Genomic DNA, 23,488 nt, shown 5'->3' on the forward strand with positions numbered 1-23,488 from the left:
GTCCGCAGATACTTTGCACTTTCAAGAAGTCAAACAGGCGTTTCACTGCAGACAGGTCGCCATGGCAACACTGATAGGACATTCTACTGAATCGACTGGTTGGAAACTGTAATCAGATCAGGAGAAACAACAGAGTTTGCCGTTATTAACCACAATATAAGCTTAAACCAGCATGAGTAATACATTAGATTATAATGTGTGATGAAAGGTTCTGACGGAAGGTCTGTGACCTGAACTGTTAACTCTGTTTCTCTCTCCACAGACGCTGCCTGACCTGCTGAGGATTTCCAGCATTTTCTCTCTTTATTTCAGATTTCCAGCATCCGTAGTATTTTGCTTTTGTAATTGGATGGATCTTTCAGAGAGCCGCACAGGCACGATGGGCCGAATGGCCTCCTTCTGTGCTGTATCATTCTAGGATTCCGTGTAGTGTCGGTTAATGCAATTTAAGAAGCATCAACGGGTTTGTGTCAGAATTTAACTGAGTATTGAGCCAACATGTCCAGATTATGTAAACTGGGCCTGTTCACACTGGAAAGAGAAGGTGGAGAGGTGATAGGATTGCTGTTTTTAGGATTCTAAAGGGACTGGATAATGTAGAGCACGACAAGTTATTTCACCCTGTCTAGAACAGTAGAACCAGAGGACACGGCCTGCGCTTGAAGGGGGTAAATTCAAATCCAATCTGTGGAAACAATATTTCAGTGAGTGAGTGGTCAATCTATGGGACAGGCTCCCTAGGGAGACGGTGGAAGCAGTTAGTGTTGATTCATTCAAATGTAAATTGGACCGATTTCATTCATAGAATAAGATTTTGGGACACAGGGTGTGAGTAATTTGAGACAGGACGTGTGGTCAGTGTAGAATGCTCGGGAGGAAGAGGTGACTTTGGTCTGATGGCTCCTAAAGCTCTCCACCACTGGGGTTTTCCTCACCTCATGTCTGGGTCTGTTGTAGACTCATTGATAGAGATTGATCGCTGTGATTAGTCAACAACTCCATTATCGTTGTATCATGGGACTCCCAGGATGGTAGAAGGCCAATTAGATCAGAACCGAAATAATCCAGAGTAAGAAAGGAGAAACGGCCCAAAAATGGAGCAGTCAGTAACAGGACATCAATTAGTCTCCTCTTATCATGGAGACATCACAGACTCAACACAAAGTGTATTTGAAACAAAGCTGATTTATTTGATATTTATCCAGAATATTAATCTCCAGCCCAGTTATAGGGTTATTAACATCAGCAGAAACAAACCCCAACTGACATAATGAACATGGTTCAGTCCTGGATGTGATTAACAGCACCAATAGCAGCATAATCCAACACCCTGCAGTCGATCATGAACTCGCTGGTGTCTCAGTAAGGAGGATGACTGAGTAAATCCCTTCGCACACATGGAGCAGGTGAATGGCCACTCCCCGGTGTGAACAGGTTGGTGTGCCAGCAGGTTGTAGGAATCTGTGAATCCCTTCCCACACGTGGAGCAGGTGAACGGCCTCTCCCCAGTGTGAACTCGCTGGTGTGTCAGCAGGTTGGATGAATCAGTGAATCCCTTCGCACACCTGGAGCAGGTGAATGGCCACTCCCCGGTGTGAACAGGTTGGTGTGCCAGCAGGTTGTAGGAATCTGTAAATCCATTCCCACACGTGGAGCAGGTGAACGGCCTCTCCCCAATGTGAACTCGCTGGTGTATCAGCAGGTAGGATGAATCAGTAAATCTTTTCCCACATACGGAGCAAGTGAACGGTCTGTCCCCAGTGTGAGTGCGTTGGTGTTTCAGCAGACCACTTGTGCTTTTAAAGCTTTTCTCACCCCGCTGGAGTGGAGCTAATCTACAGAACAAACACAGAACCTCCGTCGCATCCAGTCCAGATCCAAGGTCATCCCATCCTCTGTCATCAAATTACAGTATGCAGACGACGCTTGCGTTTGCGCACACTCTGAGGCCGAACTCCAAACCATCGTCAACACCTTCACTGAAGCGTATGAGAGCATGGGCCTTACACTAAATATCTGTAAGACAAAGGTCCTCTTCCAACCTGCCCCCGCTACACAGTACTGCTTCCTGATTATCAAAATCCATGATGAGGCCTTGGACAACATGGGCCACTTTCCATACCTCGAGAGCCTACTGTCAACAAGGGCACCGCCAGTGCATCCTTCAGTCGCCTGAGGAAGAGAGTGTTTGAAGACCAGGACCTCAAACCCAACACTAAGCTCATGGCCTACAGAGCTGTAGTGATACCCGCCCTCCTATATGCTTCAGAGACATGGACTCCATGTACAGCACGTACCACCAACACAGCCTCTGCAAGATCTGCAACTCCATTGGCAGGATAGGCGCACCAACATCAATGGTCTCACTCAGACCAACATACCCAGCATCGAAGCTTTGACCACGCTCAATCAGCTCCAATGGACGGGTCACATCATCCGCATGCCCGATACAAGACTCCCAAAACAAGCGCTCTACTCAGAGCTCCAACATGGCAAGAGAGCCCCAGGTGGGCAGAGGCAATGCTTCAAGACCCTCAAAGCCTCCTTGAAAAAGTGCAACATTCCCACCGACACCTGGGAATCCCTGGCCCAAGACCACACAAAGTGGAGGAGAAGCATCCAGGAAGGCGCCGAACACCTCAAGTCTCTTCGCTGGGAGCAAGTGGAAGCCAAGTGCAAGCAGCGCAAGGAGCGCATGTCAACCCAAGCACCCCACCCACCCGCCCCTTCAACCACAGTCTGCCCCACCTGTGACAGAGGCGGTAGGTCCCGCATTGGACTCATCAGTCACCTGAGAACACATTTTTAGTGTGGAGGCAAGTCATCCTCGGTTCCAAGGGACTGCCTAAGAAGAAGGTAAGGGGAATTTGGTGCGAATGGGAATTGGATGCTGAGGGGGAAGGAGGTGCTCAGTAATTTAAACCAAGGAGCAACAGTAAATAATAAATAATCACACCGGAGGACACAGAAACAGTGATGTTATAATCAACACACAGCAGAGCAAATTAATATAAGTATTTCGGTAAGAGCAGCAATATCCCTTTGTGTGTTTAGTCTCTTTAGTAGTTAGTGTTAAGCTTGACTTAGTAAGGATTTATTAGTGCAAGTAAATGTACTCTTTTTGATGCACACTTAAACAAATAAACTGTAACTAATAAAACTTTAAAATGAAACTAAACAAATTAAATTAAAATTTGGTTGGCTGTGGTGATGATGCACTCCAGTCCGCGCGGTGCCCACCGGTTGCGGAACGCCTCGAGCGTGCCGGCGGACACCGCGTGCTCCATCTCCAGGGCCACCCGGGCATGAACGTGGCCACAGTGCAAGTAAGTGTAAGTCAAAGGAAACAATGTAAATGATTAAATTCTAACTGTTTTTAAAGATGCTCATAGCTGATAAATAGCAAAGTAATTAATCACAGTTCAAGAAATAAACTACGGATAACAAAAAATAAATTCATTCATTCATTAATAAAGACCAGGCAGTGTGTGGGGATTGTAGTATGTGGGAGTTTGTGAACGAGACTGTCCCAGACTGCCACATCTGCAACAAATGTCTCTGCCTCATGACATTCTAGCTCCGAGTCAGTGAGCTGGAGTCCGAGCTAGAGACACTCCGACATATAAGGGAGGAGCAGGAATTACTGGATAATTTACTCGAGTACAGTCACACACCAGAAGAAAGCACAGGTGCAGAAGGGAAGAGTGTGACTGTCAGTCAGCCGGGTAAGGGGAATGTAGGAGGAGTAGTGAAGGAAGTCCAGCAGACACTGCTCCTGTCCAACAGGTACAAAGTACTCAATACCTGTGAGGATAAGGAGAAAGACTGGGAAGGACAGCTAGAATGTTGCACAAGGCACCATGGAACAGGAGGCTGTCCAAGTGGTGGAGAAGCAGAGTGGAAACATTGTAGTACAGGGGATTCTATAATTAGAAGGATAGATAGTAGTCTTTACGGTCAGGATTGAGAGTCCCGAAGGGTGTGTTGCCTTTCTGGTGTCAGGGTAAGGGACATCTCAAAATGGCTGGAAAAGAATCTGGACACCAAATCCAGGGACCACTTACATTGTGACGCCAAATCCAGGGACCACTTTCACTGAGACTATAAATGGAAATCAGAGAGCCTCAGTATGGAGAATGGTCATGGTGGTGAAACCTGCTCTAATGAGGGCGAAAGGCGGGTAATGGATGAAGATATGACGGTGGAATCAGATGGTGACAGGTTATTTTCAGAAGCCCTTTTCAGGCTGGCTGATGATTGGGATGTAACCAGCCCAACACCTGGATCCGCCTGTCCTTGTCCCCAAATCCCAAAGTCTAATGTCCCTGATGTCTTTTTCTGTGAGAATTGTAGAGATGTGAAAGAAGGGAAAAAATCAGGCTCCAGCCAGAAAGAAGGTCCCTTGAATGAACAATTCATGAGGCTGTTTCGTGACTCGTCTGTGTGAGGTTAAAAAACATGAATGAAAAAAGACGCGTCCAGTGACAACTGTGTTGTTAATAATGGTTTCTAACCAGAATCACTAACTCCTAAGCCTAACCTCCAATTGACTACCCCCAACCACCAGCCCCAATCCTAACCAATAACCACTAACCCCAACCACTAACCCCACTCCTAACCAATAACCACTGACCCCAACCACTAACCCCACTCCTAACCAATAACCACTAACCCCAACCACTAACCCCACTCCTAACCAATAACCACTAGCCCCAACCACTAACCCCACTCCTAACCAATAACCACTAGCCCCAACCACTAACCCCTAAGCCTACAACCTAACCCCAGCCCCTAACAAAGGATCATTGACAGGGATCAATGGAGGAGCTAAAGACCTGATAATGGAAGTATTTGAAACAATTATCTCGATGAAAGAAATAGTGCAAGGAATAGTGCAAGGTATGTTAGTAACAAGAGATTAAATCAATGAGACCATCAAGCTCAGAAATTAATATTACAAAGATCATAAACTTTCAAAGGTTATCACATGCAGTACGTGTGGAGGAGTTTTACTAACTCGAATCCACAAAGGGTTAAATGATACAGATAATAACAGATTTCAAATCTTAAGCAAGATAGTTCTATAAAGCTATGGTTCAAAGGAATTGCAGCTGAGTGTACTCTTTAGTGCTAACAAATAAACTGTAGCTTAACTTAAAACATTAAAGGAAACTTAATAAATTTAATTAACATTTCATTACCTGTGGTGATGATGCACTCCAGTCCCTGCGGTGTGCAGATGAGTGTAAGTGAGACACTACAGTTCTGTCTATGACACCCACTAGTCGTGTCCTCAAACTGAGCAAGCTTGGGGTTTGATGTGATAGAAGGCGAACTAGATATGAACGGAAATAATCTAGAGTAACAAAAAGGCAGAAAAATTAAACAGTCGGTAACAGAACATCAATTAGTCTTCTCTTATCATGGAGAAATCAAATATTTGACACACTGTGTGTTTGAAACAAAGCTGATTTATTCACTATTTATGCAGAATATTAATCTCCAGTGCAGATACAGGGGTTAGTAAGATCAGCAGAAACAAACCATAACTGCTAGAATGAACATGCTACAGTCCTCAATGCAATCACAGTAAATCATGTTCTAGTCACTACTATGGTCTTTCAATGGGGGGGCTTTTACCCAGCATTCCCCGTGGTGGGGAATGTGCCGCACCCAGACTACAGGAGCCCAGCACGCAGGAGCGATAGGGGAGGGTATATTAAGCATGCGCAGTGCGATATTGGAGACGGACAGACGGCGGGAGCACGATTCCGCAGCTGGTAAGAATGGAGGAGCACAGGGGTGTAATGGACCGGTAGGTGACGTGGATTCATAAATAACTTGGGTAGGCCGGAAGCCCCGAATATTAACCTGAAGATCCCGTGTTTGCAGCTGCGGGGATTTCTTCCACGCACAGGACCAGGTTAACGGTCGCCATCATTGTAAAGGAGGGCGGAAAGTTCTAGTGCGACGCCATTTTGATTCATTGTGTAACAGCGCATGCGTGGCCATCTTAGTACAGGAACATAGTGGGCGAGGCTTCAGTGTCTGCTTCCATCCGGGTCCCAGTGCCCGGGAGAGACGATCAATGTCTCAGTTATTGTATTCTCACTCTCCACACAGGGCATTTCGCACCAACTCTCCTGAAGGCGCTGGTAAGTGCCAAGCTCAGAGTTTACATGCCATAGAATTGTAAAAGAACCCCAGGAGGTTGTGGGCTCAAGTCCCACTCCAGAGACTTGAGCGCAGAAATCTAGGCTGACTCTCCAGTGCAGTGCTGAGGGAGTGCGGCACTGTCAGAGGTGCCGTTTTATCAGATGCGACATTAAACCGAGGCCCTGTCTGGTCTCTCAGGTGGGTGTAAAAGATCCCGGGACACTATTTCAAAGAAGAGCAGAGGAATTATCCCCGGTGTCCTGGCCAATATTTATCCCTCAATCAACATCATTAAAAAAAAAACCCAGATTATCTGGTCATTATTACATTGCTGTTTGCAGGAGCTTGCTGGGCGCAAACTGCTGTTGCCTGCCCTACACTGAACAGTGACTACACTTCAAACAGTACTTCATTCACCAGCAGGAACCTCGGCCTCCCATTGTCGGACTGACTCCGTTCTGCTACCGAGGTGAGTCCGGTCGGGCCTGAGGAGGGGGGAGTGTGAGGGTGAGGGGGGGGAGTGTGAGGGTGAGGGGGGGAGTGTGAGGGAGAGGGGGGAGTGAGGGAGAGGGGGGGAGTGTGAGGGAGAGGAGGGGGGGAGTGTGAGGGTGAGGGGGGGAGTGTGAGGGAGAGGGGGGGAGTGTGAGGGAGAGGGGGGGAGTGTGAGGGAGAGGGGGAGGAGTGTGAGGGAGAGGGGGGAGTGTGAGGGAGAGGGGGGGAGTGTGAGGGAGGGGGGGAGTGTGAGGGAGAGGGGGGAGTGTGAGGGAGAGGGGGGAATGTGAGGGAGGGGGGTGGGAGGGAGAGGGGGGAGTGTGAGGGAGAGGGGGGAGTGTGAGGGAGAGGGGGGGAGTGTGAGGGAGAGGGGGGAGTGTGAGGGAGAGGGGGGGAGTGTGAGGGAGAGGGGGGGAATGTGAGGGAGAGGGGGGAGTGTGAGGGAGAGGGGGGGAGTGTGAGGGAGAGGGGGGAGTGTGAGGGAGAGGGGGGAGTGTGAGGGAGAGGGGGGAATGTGAGGGAGGGGGTGTGAGGGAGAGGGGGGAGTGTGAGGGAGAGGGGGGGAGTGTGAGGGAGAGGGGGGGAGTGTGAGGGAGAGGGGGGGAGTGTGAGGGAGAGGGGGGGTGTGTGAGGGAGAGGGGGGGAGTGTGAGGGAGAGGGGGGAGTGTGAGGGAGAGGGGGGGAGTGTGAGGGAGAGGGAGGGGGAGAGTGTGAGGGAGAGGGGGAGAGTGTGAGGGAGAGGGGGGGAGAGTGTGGGGGGGGTAGTGTGAGGGAGAGGGGGGGAGAGTGTGAGGGAGAGGGGGGGAGAGTGTGAGGGAGAGGGGGGGAGAGTGTGAGGGAGAGGGGTGGGGGAGAGTGTGAGGGAGAGGGGGGAGAGTGTGAGGGAGAGGGGGGGAGAGTGTGAGGGGGAGGGGGGGAGAGTGTGAGGGAGAGGGGGGGAGAGTGTGAGGGAGAGGGGGGAGAGTGTGAGGGAGGGGGGAGAGTGTGAGGGAGATGGGGGAGAATGTGAGGGAGAGGGGGGAGAGTGTGAGGGAGGGGGGGAGAGTGTGAGGGAGAGGGGGGGAGAGTGTGAGGGAGGGGGGGGAGAATGTGAGGGAGAGGGGGGAGAGTGTGAGCGAGGGGGGGAGTGTGTGAGGGAGAGGGGGGAGAGTGTGAGCGAGGGGGGGAGTGTGTGAGGGAGAGGGGGGAGCGTGAGTGAGAGGGGGTGGGAGTGTGAGGGAGAGGGGGGGAGTGTGAGGGAGAGGTGGGAGTGTGAGGGAGAGGAGGGGGGAGTGTGAGGGAGAGGAGGGGGGGAGTGTGAGGGAGAGGAGGGGGGAGTGTGAGGGAGAGGGGGGGAGTGTGAGGGACAGGAGGGGGGAGTGTGAGGGAGAGGAGGGGGGAGTGTGAGGGAGAGGAGGGGGGAGTGTGAGGGAGAGGGGGGATTGTGAGGGAGAGGGGGAAGTGTGAGGGAGAGGAGGGGGGGAGTGTGAGCGAGAGGAGGGGGGGAGTGTGAGGGAGAGGAGGGGGGTAGTGTGAGGGAGAGGAGGGGAGTGTGAGGGAGAGGAGGGGGGAGTGTGAGGGAGAGGAGGGGGGAGTGTGAGGGAGAGGAGGGGGGGAGTGTGAGGGAGAGGGGGGGAGTGTGAGGGAGAGGAGGGGGGAGTGTGAGGGAGAGGAGGGGGCAATGTGAGGGAGAGGAGGGGGGAGTGTGAGGGAGAGGAGGGGGGAGTGTGAGGGAGAGGAGGGGGGAGTGTGAGGGAGAGGGGGGGATTGTGAGGGAGAGGAGGGAGGGAGTGTGAGGGAGGGGGGGAGTGTGAGGGAGAGGGGGGGATTGTGTGGGGGGAGGATTGTGAGGGGGGGAGGAGTGTGAGGGAGAGGAGGGGGGAGTGTGAGGGAGAGGGGGGGATTGTGTGGGGGGAGGATTGTGAGGGGGGAGGAGTGTGAGGGAGAGGAGGGGGAGTGTGAGGGAGGGAGGGGGGGAGTGTGAGGGAGAGGAGGGGGGGAGTGTGAGGGAGAGGAGGGGGGGAGTGTGAGGGAGAGGAGGGGGGGAGTGTGAGGGAGAGGAGGGGGGAGTGTGAGGGAGAGGGGGGGATTGTGAGGAGGGGAGGGAGGGAGTGGGGGAGGGGGGAGTGTGAGGGAGATGGGGGGATTGTGTGGGGGAGGATTGTGAGGGAGGGGGAGGAGTGTGAGGGAGAGGGAGGGGGGAGTGTGAGGGAGATGGGGGAGAGTGTGAGGGAGAGGGGGGAGAGTGTGAGGGAGGGGGGGAGAGTGTGAGGGAGAGGGGGGGAGAGTGTGAGGGAGGGGGGGAGAATGTGAGGGAGAGGGGGGAGAGTGTGAGCGAGGGGGGGAGTGTGTGAGGGAGAGGGGGGGGAGAGTGTGAGCGAGGGGGGGAGTGTGTGAGGGAGGAGGGGGGAGCGTGAGTGAGAGGGGGTGGGAGTGTGAGGGAGAGGGGGGAGTGTGAGGGAGAGGTGGGAGTGTGAGGGAGAGGAGGGGGGAGTGTGAGGGAGAGGAGGGGGGGGAGTGTGAGGGAGAGGAGGGGGGGAGTGTGAGGGAGAGGGGGGGAGTGTGAGGGACAGGAGGGGGGAGTGTGAGGGAGAGGAGGGGGGAGTGTGAGGGAGAGGAGGGGGGAGTGTGAGGGAGAGGGGGATTGTGAGGGAGAGGGGGAAGTGTGAGGGAGAGGAGGGGGGGAGTGTGAGCGAGAGGAGGGGGGGAGTGTGAGGGAGAGGAGGGGGGAGTGTGAGGGAGAGGGGGGAGTGTGAGGGACAGGAGGGGGGAGTGTGAGGGAGAGGAGGGGGTAGTGTGAGGGAGAGGAGGGGGGAGTGTGAGGGAGAGGGGGGGAGTGTGAGGGAGAGGAGGGGGGAGTGTGAGGGAGAGGAGGGGGCAATGTGAGGGAGAGGAGGGGGGAGTGTGAGGGAGAGGAGGGGGGAGTGTGAGGGAGAGGAGGGGGGAGTGTGAGGGAGAGGAGGGGGAGTGTGAGGGAGAGGAGGGGGGTGTGAGGGAGAGGAGGGGGTAGTGTGAGGGAGAGGAGGGGGGAGTGTGAGGGAGAGGAGGGGGGGAGTGTGAGGGAGAGGAGGGGGGAGTGTGAGGGAGAGGAGGGGAGGAGTGTGAGGGAGAGGAGGGGGAGTGTGAGGGAGAGGAGGGGGCAATGTGAGTGAGAGGAGGGGGGAGTGTGAGGGAGAGGAGGGGGAGTGTGAGGGAGGAGGGGGGAGTGTGAGGGAGAGGAGGGGGGGAGTGTGAGGGAGAGGAGGGGGGAGTGTGAGGGAGAGGAGGGGGGGTGAGGGAGAGGAGGGGGAAGTGTGAGGGAGAGGAGGGGGGAGTGTGAGGGAGAGGGGGAGGATTGTGAGGGTGGGGGGATTGTGAGGGAGAGGAGGGGGGGATTGTGAGGGAGAGGAGGGGGGGAGTGTGAGGGAGAGGAGAGGGGGGAGTGTGAGGGGGGCTTGTGAGGGGGGAGGAGTGTGAGGGAGAGGAGGGGGGAGTGTGAGGGAGAGGGGGGGATTGTGGGGGGAAGGAGTGTGAGGGAGAGGGGGAGTGTGGAGGGAGGGGGAGTGTGAGGGAGAGGAGGGGGGAGTGTGAGGGAGAGGAGGGGGGAGTGTGTGGGAGAGGGGGGGTTGTGAGGGAGAGGAGGGGTGAGTGTGAGGAGAGGAGGGGGGAGTGTGAGGGAGAGGAGGGGGGAGTGTGTGGGAGAGGAGGGGGGAGTGGAGGGAGGGGGGGGGAGTGTGAGGGAGGGGGGGAGTGTGAGGGAGAGGGGGTGGGGGGGAGGGTGTGGGAGTGGGTGGGTGGGTGGGAGTGGAGGGGGAGTGTGGGGAGAGGGGGGGGAGTGGTGGGGATGGTGGGGGGGTGGGGGAGGAGGGGGGAGTGTGAGGGAGGAGGGGGGAGTGTGAGGGAGAGGAGGGCGGAGTGTGAGGGAGAGGAGGGGGGTGAGGGTGAGGGGGAGGTGGGGGAGGTGTGTGGGAGGGAGGGTGGTGGGTTGAGGGTGAGGTGGGGGGAGTGTGAGGGAGGGGGGAGTGTGAGGGGAGGAGGGGGGGGGGTGGTGAGGGTGAGAGGGGGGGGTGTGTGAGGGGGGAGGTGGGAGGAGGGGGGTGTGAGGGAGAGGAGGGGGGGTGTGAGGGAGGAGGGGGGGAGGTGGGTGAGGGTGAGGGGGGGGTGGTGGGGGTGTGAGGGGGGAGGGGGGGGAGGTGGTGTGGGTGAGGAGGGGGGGAGTGTGAGGTGAGAGGGGGGGGAGTGTGAGGGAGAGGAGGGGGGTGTGAGGAGAGGAGGGGGAGTGTGAGGGGAGGAGGGGGGTGGGAGTGTGAGGGGGGGAGTGTGAGGGAGGGTGGGGGAGGGGGAGGTGTGGGTGAGAGGGGGGTGTGAGGGGGGAGTGTGAGGGAGGGGGGGGTGTGTGTGGAGTGTGGGGGGGGGGTGAGTGTGGGGAGGGGGGTGGGAGGGAGGGGGGGAGGGTGAGGGAGGGGGGAGGAGGGAGAGGGGAGGAGAGTGTGAGGCAGCTTGCCATGAACAGAGGGACAACCAGTAAGCTAAGAAAAAAATATATATAAACAATGCGAATGTATATTTATACACTCAGGGATATACCTGTTTATACACTGTATGAATAGAACTGCGTTTATGTGCTGAACCATAAATGTATTTTGATGCTTTGGCAACATAAGATGTAACTTATCATGCCAATAAAGCGATTTAAATTGTAAATTGTAAAAAAATTGAGAGAGGGGAGGGGGTGTGAGGGAGAGGGGGGAGTGTGAGGGAGAGGGGGGGAGTGTGAGGGAGAGGGGGGGAGTGTGAGGGAGAGGGGGGAAGTGTGAGGGAGAGGGGGGCAGTGTGAGGGAGAGGGGGGGAGTGAGGGAGAGGGGGGAGTATTCTGTAGCATCATAAACAAAAGACTTATAAACTTCCTTGAGGAGCACAATGTCTTGAGTAAAAGCCAAATTGGATTCTTGCCAAACTATAGAACATCCGATCGTATCTTCACCCGACAGACCCTAATTGACAAACACGTTCACCATAACAAAAGTAAAATCTACGCATGCTTTGTAGATTTCCAGAAGGCTTTCGACTCCATCTGGCATGACGGTTTATTCCTGAAACTTATCGAAAGCGGGGTAGGAGGGAAAACATATGATGTAATTAAATCAATGTATACAAACAACAAATGTGCAGTTAAAATTGGAGACAAACAAACAAAATACTTCCCACAGGGGCGGGGGGTGACGCAGGGCTCGCCAATCTCACCGACACTCTTTAATATTTACATAAATGGATTGGCAAAACTACTTGAACAATCTACAGCACCCGGCCTCACCCTATATGAATCCAAGGTTAAATTCCTCCTCTATGCAGACGACCTGGTTCTGCTGTCACCTACTAAAGAGGGGCTACAGCAAAACCTGGACCTGCTGGAGTCGTACTGCCAGACTTGGGCCCTGACAATAAATCCCCAAAAAACCAAAGTCCTTGTGTTCCAGCAAAGATCCAAACATCAGGGACCCAAAATAAATTTCACAGTAGGAACAACCAAAATTGAACAAACCACTAACTACACATACTTGGGATTAAAAATCAGTTCTACGGGAAACTTCAAACTGGCTGTGAATGAACTGAAGGAGAAAGCAAGAAGGGCTTTCTATGCCATCAAAAAATCAATCCAAATAGAAATCCCAATTAGCATTTGGCTCAAAATTTTCAAATCAGTAATTGAACCAATTGCACTCTATGGCAGTGAGGTATGGGGACCGCTAACTCAACAAGAATTTGCAAAATGGGACAAACACCCAATTGAGATCCTACATGCAGAATTCTGTAAAAGTATCCTCCGGACTCAAAGGAAAACAGTAAACAATGCATGCAGGGCGGAACTAGGCCAATATCCATTAATAATCACTATCCAAAAAAGAGCCACCAAATTTTGGAATCACCTACAAATGAGCAATCCCCAATGCTATCACTACGACGCCCTGAAATGCCAAGAGCTGACCATAAAGAAGAATACCCTCAGTCAACTAGTCCTGGGACTCAGTGAAGTAACTACTAACAATACTAACAATAACCAGCCCCAGGACAGTGACAGGGTAACACAAAGAATTCAACCCAACACAATCGTCGCTAAGCAAAAGGAAAAATATCTGACATATTGGGCAGAAACAACAAAAACCCAAAGCAAACTCAATTGCTACTTCGCCCTAAACAGACAATACAACATAGCTGATTACCTGACCATGGTAAAGGATAACAAACTGAGAAGAGCCTTGACAAGGTACAGACTTAGCGAACATAGCCTAGCGATCGAAAAAGGCAGACACAGGCAGACCAGGCTGCCAAGAGAGGACAGGATATGCTCTCACTGCAGTCAGGGAGTGGTGGAGACAGAGATGCACTTCCTCACAGCTTGTGGAAAATATCAGGGCATCAGGGAGAATTTCTACCAAAAATTCTCACAAATATGCCCTGATTTCAGAAATCTGAATGACAACCAAAAACTCCCATTCCTACTGGGAGAGGAGAGAAGCTGAAAACACTGGCGGCACACTATGTTACAGCTTGCCATGAACAGAGGGACAAGCAGTAAACTAAGAAAAGAATATATATAAACAATGGAAATGTACATTTATACACTCAGGGATATACCTGTTTATACACTGTATGAATAGAACTGCGTTTATGTGCTAAACCATAAATGTATTTTGATGCTTTGGCAACATAAGATGTAACTTATCATGCCAATAAAGCGATTTGAATTGTGAATTGTGAGTGTGTGTGTGGGGGGGGCAGTTTGTGTGTGTGAGGGAGGGGGGGAGTGTGTGTGTGAGGGAGGGGGGAGAGTGTGTGTGTGAGAGAGGGGGGGAGTGTGTGTAAAAATGTTCAATTAAAACTGACTAAATAACCTCATTAGCCTCTCTTCCCCCCCAGTCGCTCTCTCTTCCCCCTCCAGTCGCTCTCTCTTCCCCCCCCAGTCGCTCTCTCTTCCCCCCAGTTGCTCTCTCTTCCCCCCGCAAGTCGCTCTCTCATCCCCCCCAGTCGCTCTCTTATCGCCCCCCAGTCGCTCTCTCTTCCCCCCCAGTCGCTCTCTCTTCCCCCCCAGTCGCTCTCTCTTCCCCCCCGTCGTTCTCTCTTCCCCCCCAGTCGCTCTCTCTTCCCCCCCAGTCGCTCTCTCTTCCCCCCCAGTCGCTCTCTCTTCCCCCCCAGTCGCTATCTCTTCCCCCCAGTCGCTCTCTCTTCCCCCCAGTCGCTCTCTCTCTTCCCCTCCCAGTCGCGCTCTCTCTCTTCCCCCCCCAGTCGCTCTCTCTCTTCCCCCCCAGTCGCTCTCTCTCTTCCCCCCCCACTCGCGCTCTCTCTTCCCCCCCACTCGCTCTCTCTCTTCCCCCCCACTCGCTCTCTCTCTTCCCCCCCACTCGCGCTCTCTCTTCCCCCCCACTCGCTCTCTCTCTTCCCCCCCACTCGCTCTCTCTCTTCCACCCCACTCGCTCTCTCTCCCCCCCACTCGCTCTCTCTCTTCCCCCCACTCGCTCTCTCTCTTCCCCCAACTTGCCCTCTCTCTTCCCCCCCACTCGCTCTCTCTCTTCCCCCCCACTCGCTCTCCCTCTTTCCCCCCACTCGCTCTCTCTCTTTCCCCCCACTCGCTCTCTCTCTTCCCCCCCACTCGCTCTCTATCTTCCCCCCCACTCGCTCTCTATTTTCCCCCCACTCGCTCTCTCTCTTCCCCCCCACTCGCTCTCTTTCTTCCCCCCACTCGCTCTCTCTCTTCCCCCCACTCGCTCTCTCTCTTCCCCCCACTCGCTCTCTCTCTGCCCCCACCACTCGCTCTCTCTCTCTTCCCCCCACTCGCTCTCTCTCTTCCCCCCACTCGCTCTCTCTCTTCCCCCCCACTCGCTCTCTCTCTTCACCCCCACTCGCTCTCTCTCTTCCCCCACTCGCTCTCTCTCTTCCCCCCCACTCGCTCTCTCTCTTCCCCCCCACTCGCTCACTTTCTTCCCCCCCACTCGCTCTCTCTCTTTCCCCCCACTCGCTCTCTCTCTTCCCCCCCACTCGCTCTCTCTCTTCCCCCACTTGCTCTCTCTCTTCCCCCCGTACTCGCTCTCTCTCTTCCCCCCCACTCGCTCTCTCTCATCCCCCCCACTCGCTCGCTCTCTTCCCCCCCACTCGCTCTCTCTCTTCCCCCCCACTCGCTCTCTCTCTTCCCCCCCACTCGCTCTCTCTCTTCCCCTCCACTCGCTCTCTCTCTTCCCCCCACTCGCTCTCTCTCTTCCCCCCCACTCACTCTCCCTCTTCCCCCCCACTCGCTCTCTCTCTTCCACCCCACTCGCTCTCTCTCTTCCCCCCCACTCGCTCTCTCTCTTCCCCCCCTCGCTCTCTCTCTTCCCCCCAACTCGCTCTGTCTCTTCCCCCCCACTCGCTCTCTCTCTTCCCCCCACTCGCTCTCTCTCTTCCCCCCCACTCGCTCTCTCTCTTCCCCCCCCACTCGCTCTCTCTCTTCCCCCCCAGCCGCTCTCTCTCTTCCCCCCAGCCGCTCTCTCTCTTCCCCCAGCCGCTCTCTCTCTTCCCCCCCAGCCGCTCTCTCGCTTCCCCCCAGCCACTCTCTCTCTTCCCCCCCAGCCGCTCTCTCTCTTCCCCCCCAGCCGCTCTCTCTCTTCTCCCCCAGCCGCTATCCCTCTTCCCCCCCAGCCGCACTCTCTCTTCCCCCCCAGTCGCTCTCTCTCTTCCCCTCCAGCCGCTCTCTCTTCCCCCCCAGCCGCTCTCTCTCTTCCCCCCCAGCCGCTCTCTCTCTTCCCCCCCAGCCGCTCTCTCTCTTCCCCCCAGCCGCTCTCTCTCTTCCCCCCCAGCCGCTCTCTCTCTTCCCCCCCAGCCGCTCACTCTCTTCCCCCCTAGCCGCTCTCTCTCTTCCCCCCCAGCTGCTCTCTCTCTTCCCCCCCAGCCGCTCTCTCTCTTCCCCCCAGCCGCTCTCTCTCTTCCCCCCAGCCGCTCTCTCTCTTCCCCCCAGCCGCTCTCTCTCTTCCCCCAGCCGCTCTCTCTCTTCCCCCCCAGCCGCTCTCTCTCTTCCCCCCCAGCCACTCTCTCTCTTCCCCCACCAGTCGCTCTCTCTTCCCCCCACAGTCACGCTCTCTCTTCCCCCCCAGTAACGCTCTCTCTTCCCCCCCAGTCGCGCTCTCTCTCTTTCCCTCCCGCCCAGACACTCTCTCTCTCTCTGCTGCCCCCCCAACCCCCCAGTTGCTCTCTCTCTCTCTTCCACCCTCCCACCCCCGCCAGTCACTCTCTCTCTCTCTTCCAACAACAACATGCCCTCAAAAAAGCCTCGGCACCGCCGGGCACCCCCAGCTAGTTGGCTATAAATCGCTTTCGGACATCCAAGGTTGTGAAAGGCGCCATAGAAATGCAAATCTTTCATTCATTCAGAGCTGCAGCCCCATGTACAGTCCCAAGATTAGAATCCCCCTGTACAGTCCGAGGATTAGAATCCCCATGTACAGTCCCAGGGTTAGAATCCCCATGTACAGTCCCAGGGTTAGAATCCCCATGTACAGTCCCAGTGTTAGAAACCCCATGTACAGTCCCAGGGTTAGAATCCCCATGTACAGTTCCAGGGTTAGAATCCCCATGTACAGTCCCAGGGTTAGAATCCCCATGTACAGTCACAGGGTTACAATCCCCATGTACAGTCCCAGGTTTAGAATCGCCATGTACAGTCCCAAGGTTAGAATCCCCATGTAGAGTCCCAGGGTTAGAATCCCCATGTACAGTCCCCTGGTTGGAATCCCCATGTACAGTCCCAGGATTAGAATCCCCATGAACAGTCCCAGGCTTAGAATCCCCATGTACAGTCTCAGGGTTAGAATCCCCATGTACAGTCCCAGGGATAGAATCCCCATGTACAGTCCCAGGTTTAGAATCCCCATGTACAGTCCCAGGGTTAGAATCCCCGTGTAGAGTCCCAGGGTTAGAATCCCCATGTACAGTCCCTGGGTAAGAATCCCCATGTACAGTCCCAGGGTTAGAATTCCCATGTACAGTCCCAGGTTTAGAATCCCCATGTACAGTCCCAGGGTTGGAATCCCCATGTACAGTCCCAGGATCAGAATCCCCATGTACAGACACAGGGTTAGAATCCCCATGTACAGTCCCAGGGTTAGAATCCCCATGTACAGTCCCAGGGTTAGCATCCCCATGTACAGTCCCAGGTTTAGCATCCCCATGTACAGTCCCAGGGTTAGAATCCCCATGTACCGTCCCAGGGTTTGAATCCCCATGTACAGTCCCAGGGTTAGAATCCCCATGTACAATCCCAGGGTTAGAATCCCCATTTACAGTCCCAGGGTTAGAATCCCCATGTAGAGTCCCAGGGTTAGAATCCCCATGTACAGTCCCAGTGTTAGAATCCCCATGTACAGTCCCAGGGTTAGAATCCCCATGTACAGTCCCAGGGTTAGAATCCCCATGTACAGTCCCGGGGTTAGAATCCCCATGTACAGTCGCAGGGATAGAATCCCCATGTACAGTCCCAGGGCTAGAATCCCCATGTACAGTCCCAGGGTTAGAATCCCCATGTACAGTCCCAGGGTCAGAATCCCCATGTACAGTCCCAGTGTTAGAATCCCCATGTACTGTCCCAGGGTTAGAATCCCCATGTACAGTCCCAGGGTTAGAATCCCAATGTACAGTCGCAGGGTTAGAATCCCCATGTACAGTCCCGGGGTTAGAATCCCCATGTACAGTCCCAGGGTTAGAATCCCAATGTACAGTCGCAGGGTTAGAATCCCCATGTACAGTCCCGGGGTTAGAATCCCCATGTACAGTCCCAGGGTTAGAATCCCCATGTACAGTCCCAGGGTTAGAATCCCCATGTACAGTCCCAGGATTAGAATCCCCATGTACAGTCCCAGGGTTAGAATCCCCATGTAGAGTCCCAGGGTTAGAATCCCCATGTACAGTCCCAGGGTTAGAATCCCCATGTACAGGCCCAGGGTTAGAATCCCCATGTACAGTCCCAGGGTTGGAATCCCCATGTACAGTCCCAGGGTTAGAATCCCCATATACAATCCCAGGATTAGAATCCCCATGTACATTCCCAGGGTTAGAATCCCCATGTACAGTCCCAGGCTTAGAATCCCCATGTACAGTCCCAGGGTTAGAATCCCCAAGTACAGTCCCGGGGTTAGAATCCCCATGTACAGTCCCAGGGTTAGAATCCCCATGTACAGTCCCAGGGTTAGAATCCCCATGTACATTCCCAGGGTTAGAATCCCCATGTACAGTCCCAGGGTTAGAATCCCCATGTACAGTCCCAGGGTTGGAATCCCCATGTACAGTCCCAGGGTTAGAATCCCCATGTACAGTCCCAGGGTTAGAATCCCCATGTACATTCCCAGGGTTAGAATCCCCATGTACAGTCCCAGGGTTAGAATCCCCATGTACAGTCCCAGGGTTGGAATCCCCATGTTCAGTCCCAGGGTTAGAATCCACATGTACAGTCCCAGTGTTGGAATCCCCACGTACAGACCCAGGGTTAGAATCCCCACGTACAGACTCAGGGTTAGAATCCCCGCGCTCAGTCCCGGGGCTGAAGCCCCCGCGCACAGTCCCGGGGCTGGAGTCCCCGCGCACAGTCCCAGGGCTGGAGTCCCCGCGCACAGTCCCGGGGCTGGAGTCCCCGCGCACAGTCCCGGGGCTGGAGTCCCCGCGCACAGTCCCGGGCTGGAGTCCCCTTGCACAGCCCCGGGGCTGGAGTCCCCGTGCACATTCCCAGGGCTGGCACCCGGCACCTCCAAGTGGAATTTCAGCCTCAGTGTTACAAGTTTCATCATTTACAGGCTGGAGAGCGGTATAATTCAGTCTGACACCGAGCTGTGTGATCGGTTCAGACTGTATATCACGGCCCCTTTTCAACATGAGTGGTGAGGTATTTAAATTCCGTGTAACTAATCCCGGATATGAAAGAGTGGGAGAGCTGTGTTTAAATTAAAGAGTCTCCTTGGAGATTCTCTGAGTGAACGACCTGGTCAGCTTGAAACAGCTGAAAAATCGGTTAAAAATGTCCAATGAGCAGTTTTTGACCAATATCGACTCCCACAAGGATGGGGAATTCTAGAATAAGGAAGGAACCGGTCAGGATTTGAAAGTTCTTTACAAAGGATTCGAGGGAATCTTACATTTGGGATCTTTCTTTATTTCATCCACTCGAGGAGTTAGATAACAGTCTTCCTCCTGTGAATGTAGAGCTGGATTAGTGGGCTGTGATGGGTTTACTTGCTCATCTTTTGTTAAATACATTTGGTGAGTGAATTTAAATTTACAACCAGGTTTGCAGGCGTGATGCTCTCTTCACACGTTAAAAGTGAGAGAGATGTTGTGGGACACACGCTGAGTCCAGTAGCTGAAAATGATTAACAGCCTGGGTTTTGTGTTTAGTGGTCACCATGTACAGTCACAGGGTTAGAATCCCCATGTGTGAAAGAATGTTGTACAGAAACTAGAATTGTCTGTTCTGAATTTCTATCCTGTACTTAGAATTATGACTTTTGTAAACTCCTTTTACAGGGTATTAGAAGGGAGGATTTACATAGAAACATAGAAGATAGGAGCAGGAGTAGGCCGTTCGGCCCTTTGAGCCTGCTCCGCCATTCAATGTGATCATGGCTGATCATCCAAATTCAGTACCCTGTCCCTGCCTTCTCCCCATATCCCTTGATCCCTTTAGCCTTAAGAAATATATCCAACTCTTTCTTGAATATATTTAATGAACTGGCCTCCACCGCCCTCTGTGGCAGAGAATTCCACAGGTTCACCACTCTCTGGGTGAAGAAATTCCTCCTCATTTCAGTCCTAAGTGGCTTACCCCTTATCCTTAGACTATGACCCCTGGTTCTGGACTCCCCAGCCATCAGAAACATCCTTCCTGCATCTAGTCTGTCCAGGCCTGACAGAATTTTATAGGTTTCGATGAGATCCCCTCTCAATCTTCTAAACTCCAGTGAGTATAAGCCCAATCGACACAATCTCTCCTCATACATCATTCCTGCCATCCCAGGTATCAGCCTGGTGAATCTTCGCTGCACTCCTTCCATGGCAAGAATGTCCTTCCTCAGGTAAGGCGACCAAAACTGCACACAATACTCAAGGTGTGGTCTCACCAAGGCCCTGTACAACTGCAGCAAGACACCCTTGTTCTTGTACTCGAACCCTCTTGCTATGAAGGCCAACATACCATTTGCCTTCTTAAACGCCTGCTGCACCTGCATGCTTACCTTCAGCGACTGGTGTACAAGAACACCCAGGTCTCTTTGCACTTCCCCTTCTCCCAATCTATTGCCATTCAAATAATAATCTGCCTTCCTGTTTTTGCCACCAAAGTGGATAACCTCACATTTATCCACATTATAGTGCATTTGCCATGTTGCTGCCCAATCACCCAACCTGTCCAAATCGTGCTGGAGTTTCACGACATCCTCCTCACAGCATACCCTCCCATCCAGCTTTGTGTCATCTGCAAATTTGGAGATATTACATCCAATTCCCTTGTCCAGATCATTAATATATATTGTGAACAGCTGGGGTCCTAGGACCAATCCTTGCGGTACCCCACTAGTCACATGCCCACCACTCGGAAAATGACCCGTTTATTCCAACTCTGCTTTCTGTCCGCCAACCAGTTCTCTATCCAAGTCAATACCTTGCCCCCAATCCCATGTGCCTTAATTTTGCGTGCTAATCTCTTATGCAGGACCTTATGGAAAGCCTTCTGAAAGTCCAAATACACCACATCCACTGGTTCTCCCTTATCTATTTTACCAGTTACATCCTCATAAAATTTCAGTAGATTAGTCAAGCATGATTTACCTTTTGTAAATCCATGTCGACTTTGTCCGATCCAGTCACTGCTTTCCAAGTGCTCTGCTATTACATCTTTTATAATGGACTCTGGCATTTTCCCCACTACCGATGTCAAGCTTACCAGTCTATAATTCCCTGCCTTTTCTCTACCACCTTTTTTGAATAGTGGGGTAACATTAGCTACCCGCCAATCCATGGGTACCATTCTAGAGTCTATCGAGTTCTGGAAGATGACCAGCAATGCATCTACTATTTCTAGGGCCACTTCCTTAAGTACCCTGGGATGTAGATTATCAGGCCCTGGGGATTTATCGGCCTTCAGTCCCATCAATTTTCCTAACACCATTTCCCTACAAATACTGATTTCTTTCAGTTCCACCCTTTCATCAGACCCTATATTCCCCGGCATCTCTGGGAGGTTATTTTGTGTCCTCCTTTGTGAAGACAGAACCAAAATATGTATTTAGTTGGTCAGCCATTTCTTTGTTCCCCATTATAAATTCCCCTGATTCTGACTGTAAGGGACCTACGCTTGACTTCGCCAATCTTTTTCTCTTCACATATCTATAAAAGCTTTTACAATCAGTTTTAATGTTTCCTGCAAGCTTACTCTCATATTCTATTTTCCCTTTCTTACTTAATCCCTTTGTCCTCCTTTGTTGAATCCTAAACTGCTCCCAATCCTAGGATTATTGCTTTTTCTGGCCAATTTATATGCCCTCTCCTTGGACCTTATGCTATCCCTAATTTCCCTTGTTAGCCACAGTTGGGTCACCTTTTTTGTTTTATTTTTATGCCAAACTGGGATGAACAAATTCTGTAGTTCATCCATTCGGTCTTTGAATGTTTGCCATTGCCTATCCACCATCAACCCTTTGAGTGCCATTCCCCAATCAATCCTACCCAACTCGCTCCTCAGACCATCGTAGTTTCCTTTATTTAAATTGAGGACCCCAGTCTCCGAGTCAACTACTTCATTCTCCATCTTAATTAAGAATTCGATCATATTATGATCGCTCCGACCCAAGGGGCCTCGTACAACAAGATTGCTAATTAATCCTTTGTCGTTACATAATACCCAATCTAAGATGGCCTGATCTCTGGTTGGTTCCTCGACATATTGGTTCAGGAAACCATCCCGTAAACACTCCAGGAATTCCTCCTCCACAGTATTGTTACTAATTTGGTTGGCCCAATCTATATGTAGATTAAAGTCACCCATGATGACTACTGTGCCCTTATTGCACGCTTCTTTAATTTCCCTTTTAATGCCATCCCCAACCTCCGCCTTACTGTTTGGAGGTCTATAAACCACTCCCACTAACGTTTTTTTCCCCTTAGTATTTCTCAATTCTACCCATACAGATTCCACCACATCAGAGCTAATATCCTTCATTACAATTGTGTTAATCCCTTCTTTAACCAGTAATGCTACCCCACCTCCCTTTCCTTTTTGCCTATCTTTCCTGAATATCGAATACCCCTGGATGTTGCGTTCTCAGTCCTGTCCTTCCTTGAGCCATGTTTCCGTAATCCCAACCAAATCGTATTTGTTTACTTCTATTTGCGCAGCCAATTCATCTACCTTATTACAAATGCTCCTCGCATTAAGACACAAAGCCTTCAGGCTTGTTTTTTTTAACGCTCTTAGACCTATTAGAATTATTATTTACTGTGGCCATGTTTGATTTAAACCGTTGATTTCTCTGACTGCCACTTTTGTTTTTCTCCTTCCTATCTTTTGCTTTTATCCTTGTTTCCCTTTCCTCTATCTCCCTGCTCAGGTTCCCAACCCCCTGCCATTTTAGTTTAAACCCTCCCCCACAGCACTAGCAAACACTCCCCCTAGGACATCAGTTCCAGCCCTGCCCAGGTGCAAACCATCCGGTTTGAACTGGTCCCACCTCCCCCAGAACCGGTTCCAATGTCCCAGGAACTTGAATCCCTCCCCCTGGCACCATTCCTCTAGCCACGTATTCATCTGAAGTATCCTTCTATTTCTACTCTGACTAGCACATGGCACTGGTAGCAATCCTGAGATTACTACCTTTGAGGTCCTGTTTTTAAATTTATCTCCTAACTCCCTATATTCCGCTTTTAGGACCTCACCCCGCTTTTTACCTATATCGTTGGTACCTATATGCACCACGACAACTGGCTGTTCACTCTCCCCTTCCAAGAATACAGACGGGAAACTCAAACCAAACATCACGTCAAGATCTGAAAATCACTCAATTCATCAGGAGCCGAATATCATCGGCCTTTGAATGTGGAAGGAGAAATGTTTGTCTGTTCTGTCCATGGGAAAAGATTTCAAACATCAGTGTGACTGGAAAAGCACTGAGACACACACACCCGAGTGAGAGTGTTCCAGTGCACTGACTGTGGAAAGAGCTTTAACCAGTTACAGAGCTTGAAAAGACATCGCCCCATTCACAGCGGGGAGAAACCATACACGTGTTGTGTGTGTGGACGAGGCTTCAACTGATCGTCCAACCTGGAGAGTCACAAGGACAACCGCACCATGGAGAAACTATGGAAATGTGGGGACAGTGGGAAGGGATTTAATTACCCGTCCCAGCTGGAAATTCATCAATGCAGTCACACTGGGGAGAGGCCGTTCACCTGCTCAGAGTGTGGGAAGGGATTCACTTGTTCATCCACCCTGCTGACACACCAGCGAGTTCACACTGACGAGAGACCTTTTAAATGCTCCGACTGTGCGAACTGCTTTAAAAGCTCTGAGGAACTAATTCAATACCAGCAAGTTCACACTGATGAGAAACCATTCAGTTGCTCTCACTGTGGGAAGAGGTTCAGGCATTCATGCAACCTCATTGTACACCAGCGCACTCACACTGGGGAGAGTCCGTTAACCTGCTCCGTGTGTGGGAAGGGATTCACGTTCATCCAACCTGCTGACACACCAGCGAGTTCACACTGGGGAGAGGCCATTCATCTGCTCTGTGTGTGAGAAGGGATTCTCCTGTTCATCCCACCTGCTGACACACCAGTCTGTTCACACTGGGGAAGGCCGTTTACCTGCTCCGTG

At 52.5% G+C, this 23,488-nt stretch overlaps 1 protein-coding gene across 2 annotated transcripts; it reads left to right on the plus strand.

Moving 5' to 3' along the window:
• The first annotated feature begins 5,742 nt into the window (after positions 1-5,742).
• Positions 5,743-23,488, plus strand: LOC147118902 (uncharacterized). 2 transcript variants are annotated; one of them, XM_085983731.1, is made up of 3 exons: positions 5,743-5,815; positions 6,498-6,625; positions 22,538-23,488. In XM_085983731.1, the coding sequence occupies exon 3, from the start codon at positions 22,961-22,963 to the stop codon at positions 23,408-23,410; it is 450 nt and encodes a 149-aa protein (XP_085839857.1). In that variant the 5' UTR covers positions 5,743-5,815; positions 6,498-6,625; positions 22,538-22,960; the 3' UTR covers positions 23,411-23,488. The 2 variants fall into 2 exon arrangements, with proteins under 2 accessions (XP_085839857.1, XP_085839858.1); XM_085983732.1 differs by lacking the exon at positions 5,743-5,815 and adding an exon at positions 6,055-6,155.

This window comes from Somniosus microcephalus, chromosome 4 (assembly GCF_052327205.1).
Source record: "Somniosus microcephalus isolate GS21.2 chromosome 4, FLI_Smic_1.0, whole genome shotgun sequence".
NCBI classification, from domain to species: Eukaryota; Metazoa; Chordata; class Chondrichthyes; order Squaliformes; family Somniosidae; genus Somniosus; species Somniosus microcephalus.

Coding starts and splice junctions, on each gene's coding strand:
- LOC147118902 (XM_085983731.1), top strand. CDS start 22,961: ATGGAGAAACTATGGAAATGTGGGGACAGTGGGAAGGGATTTAATTAC.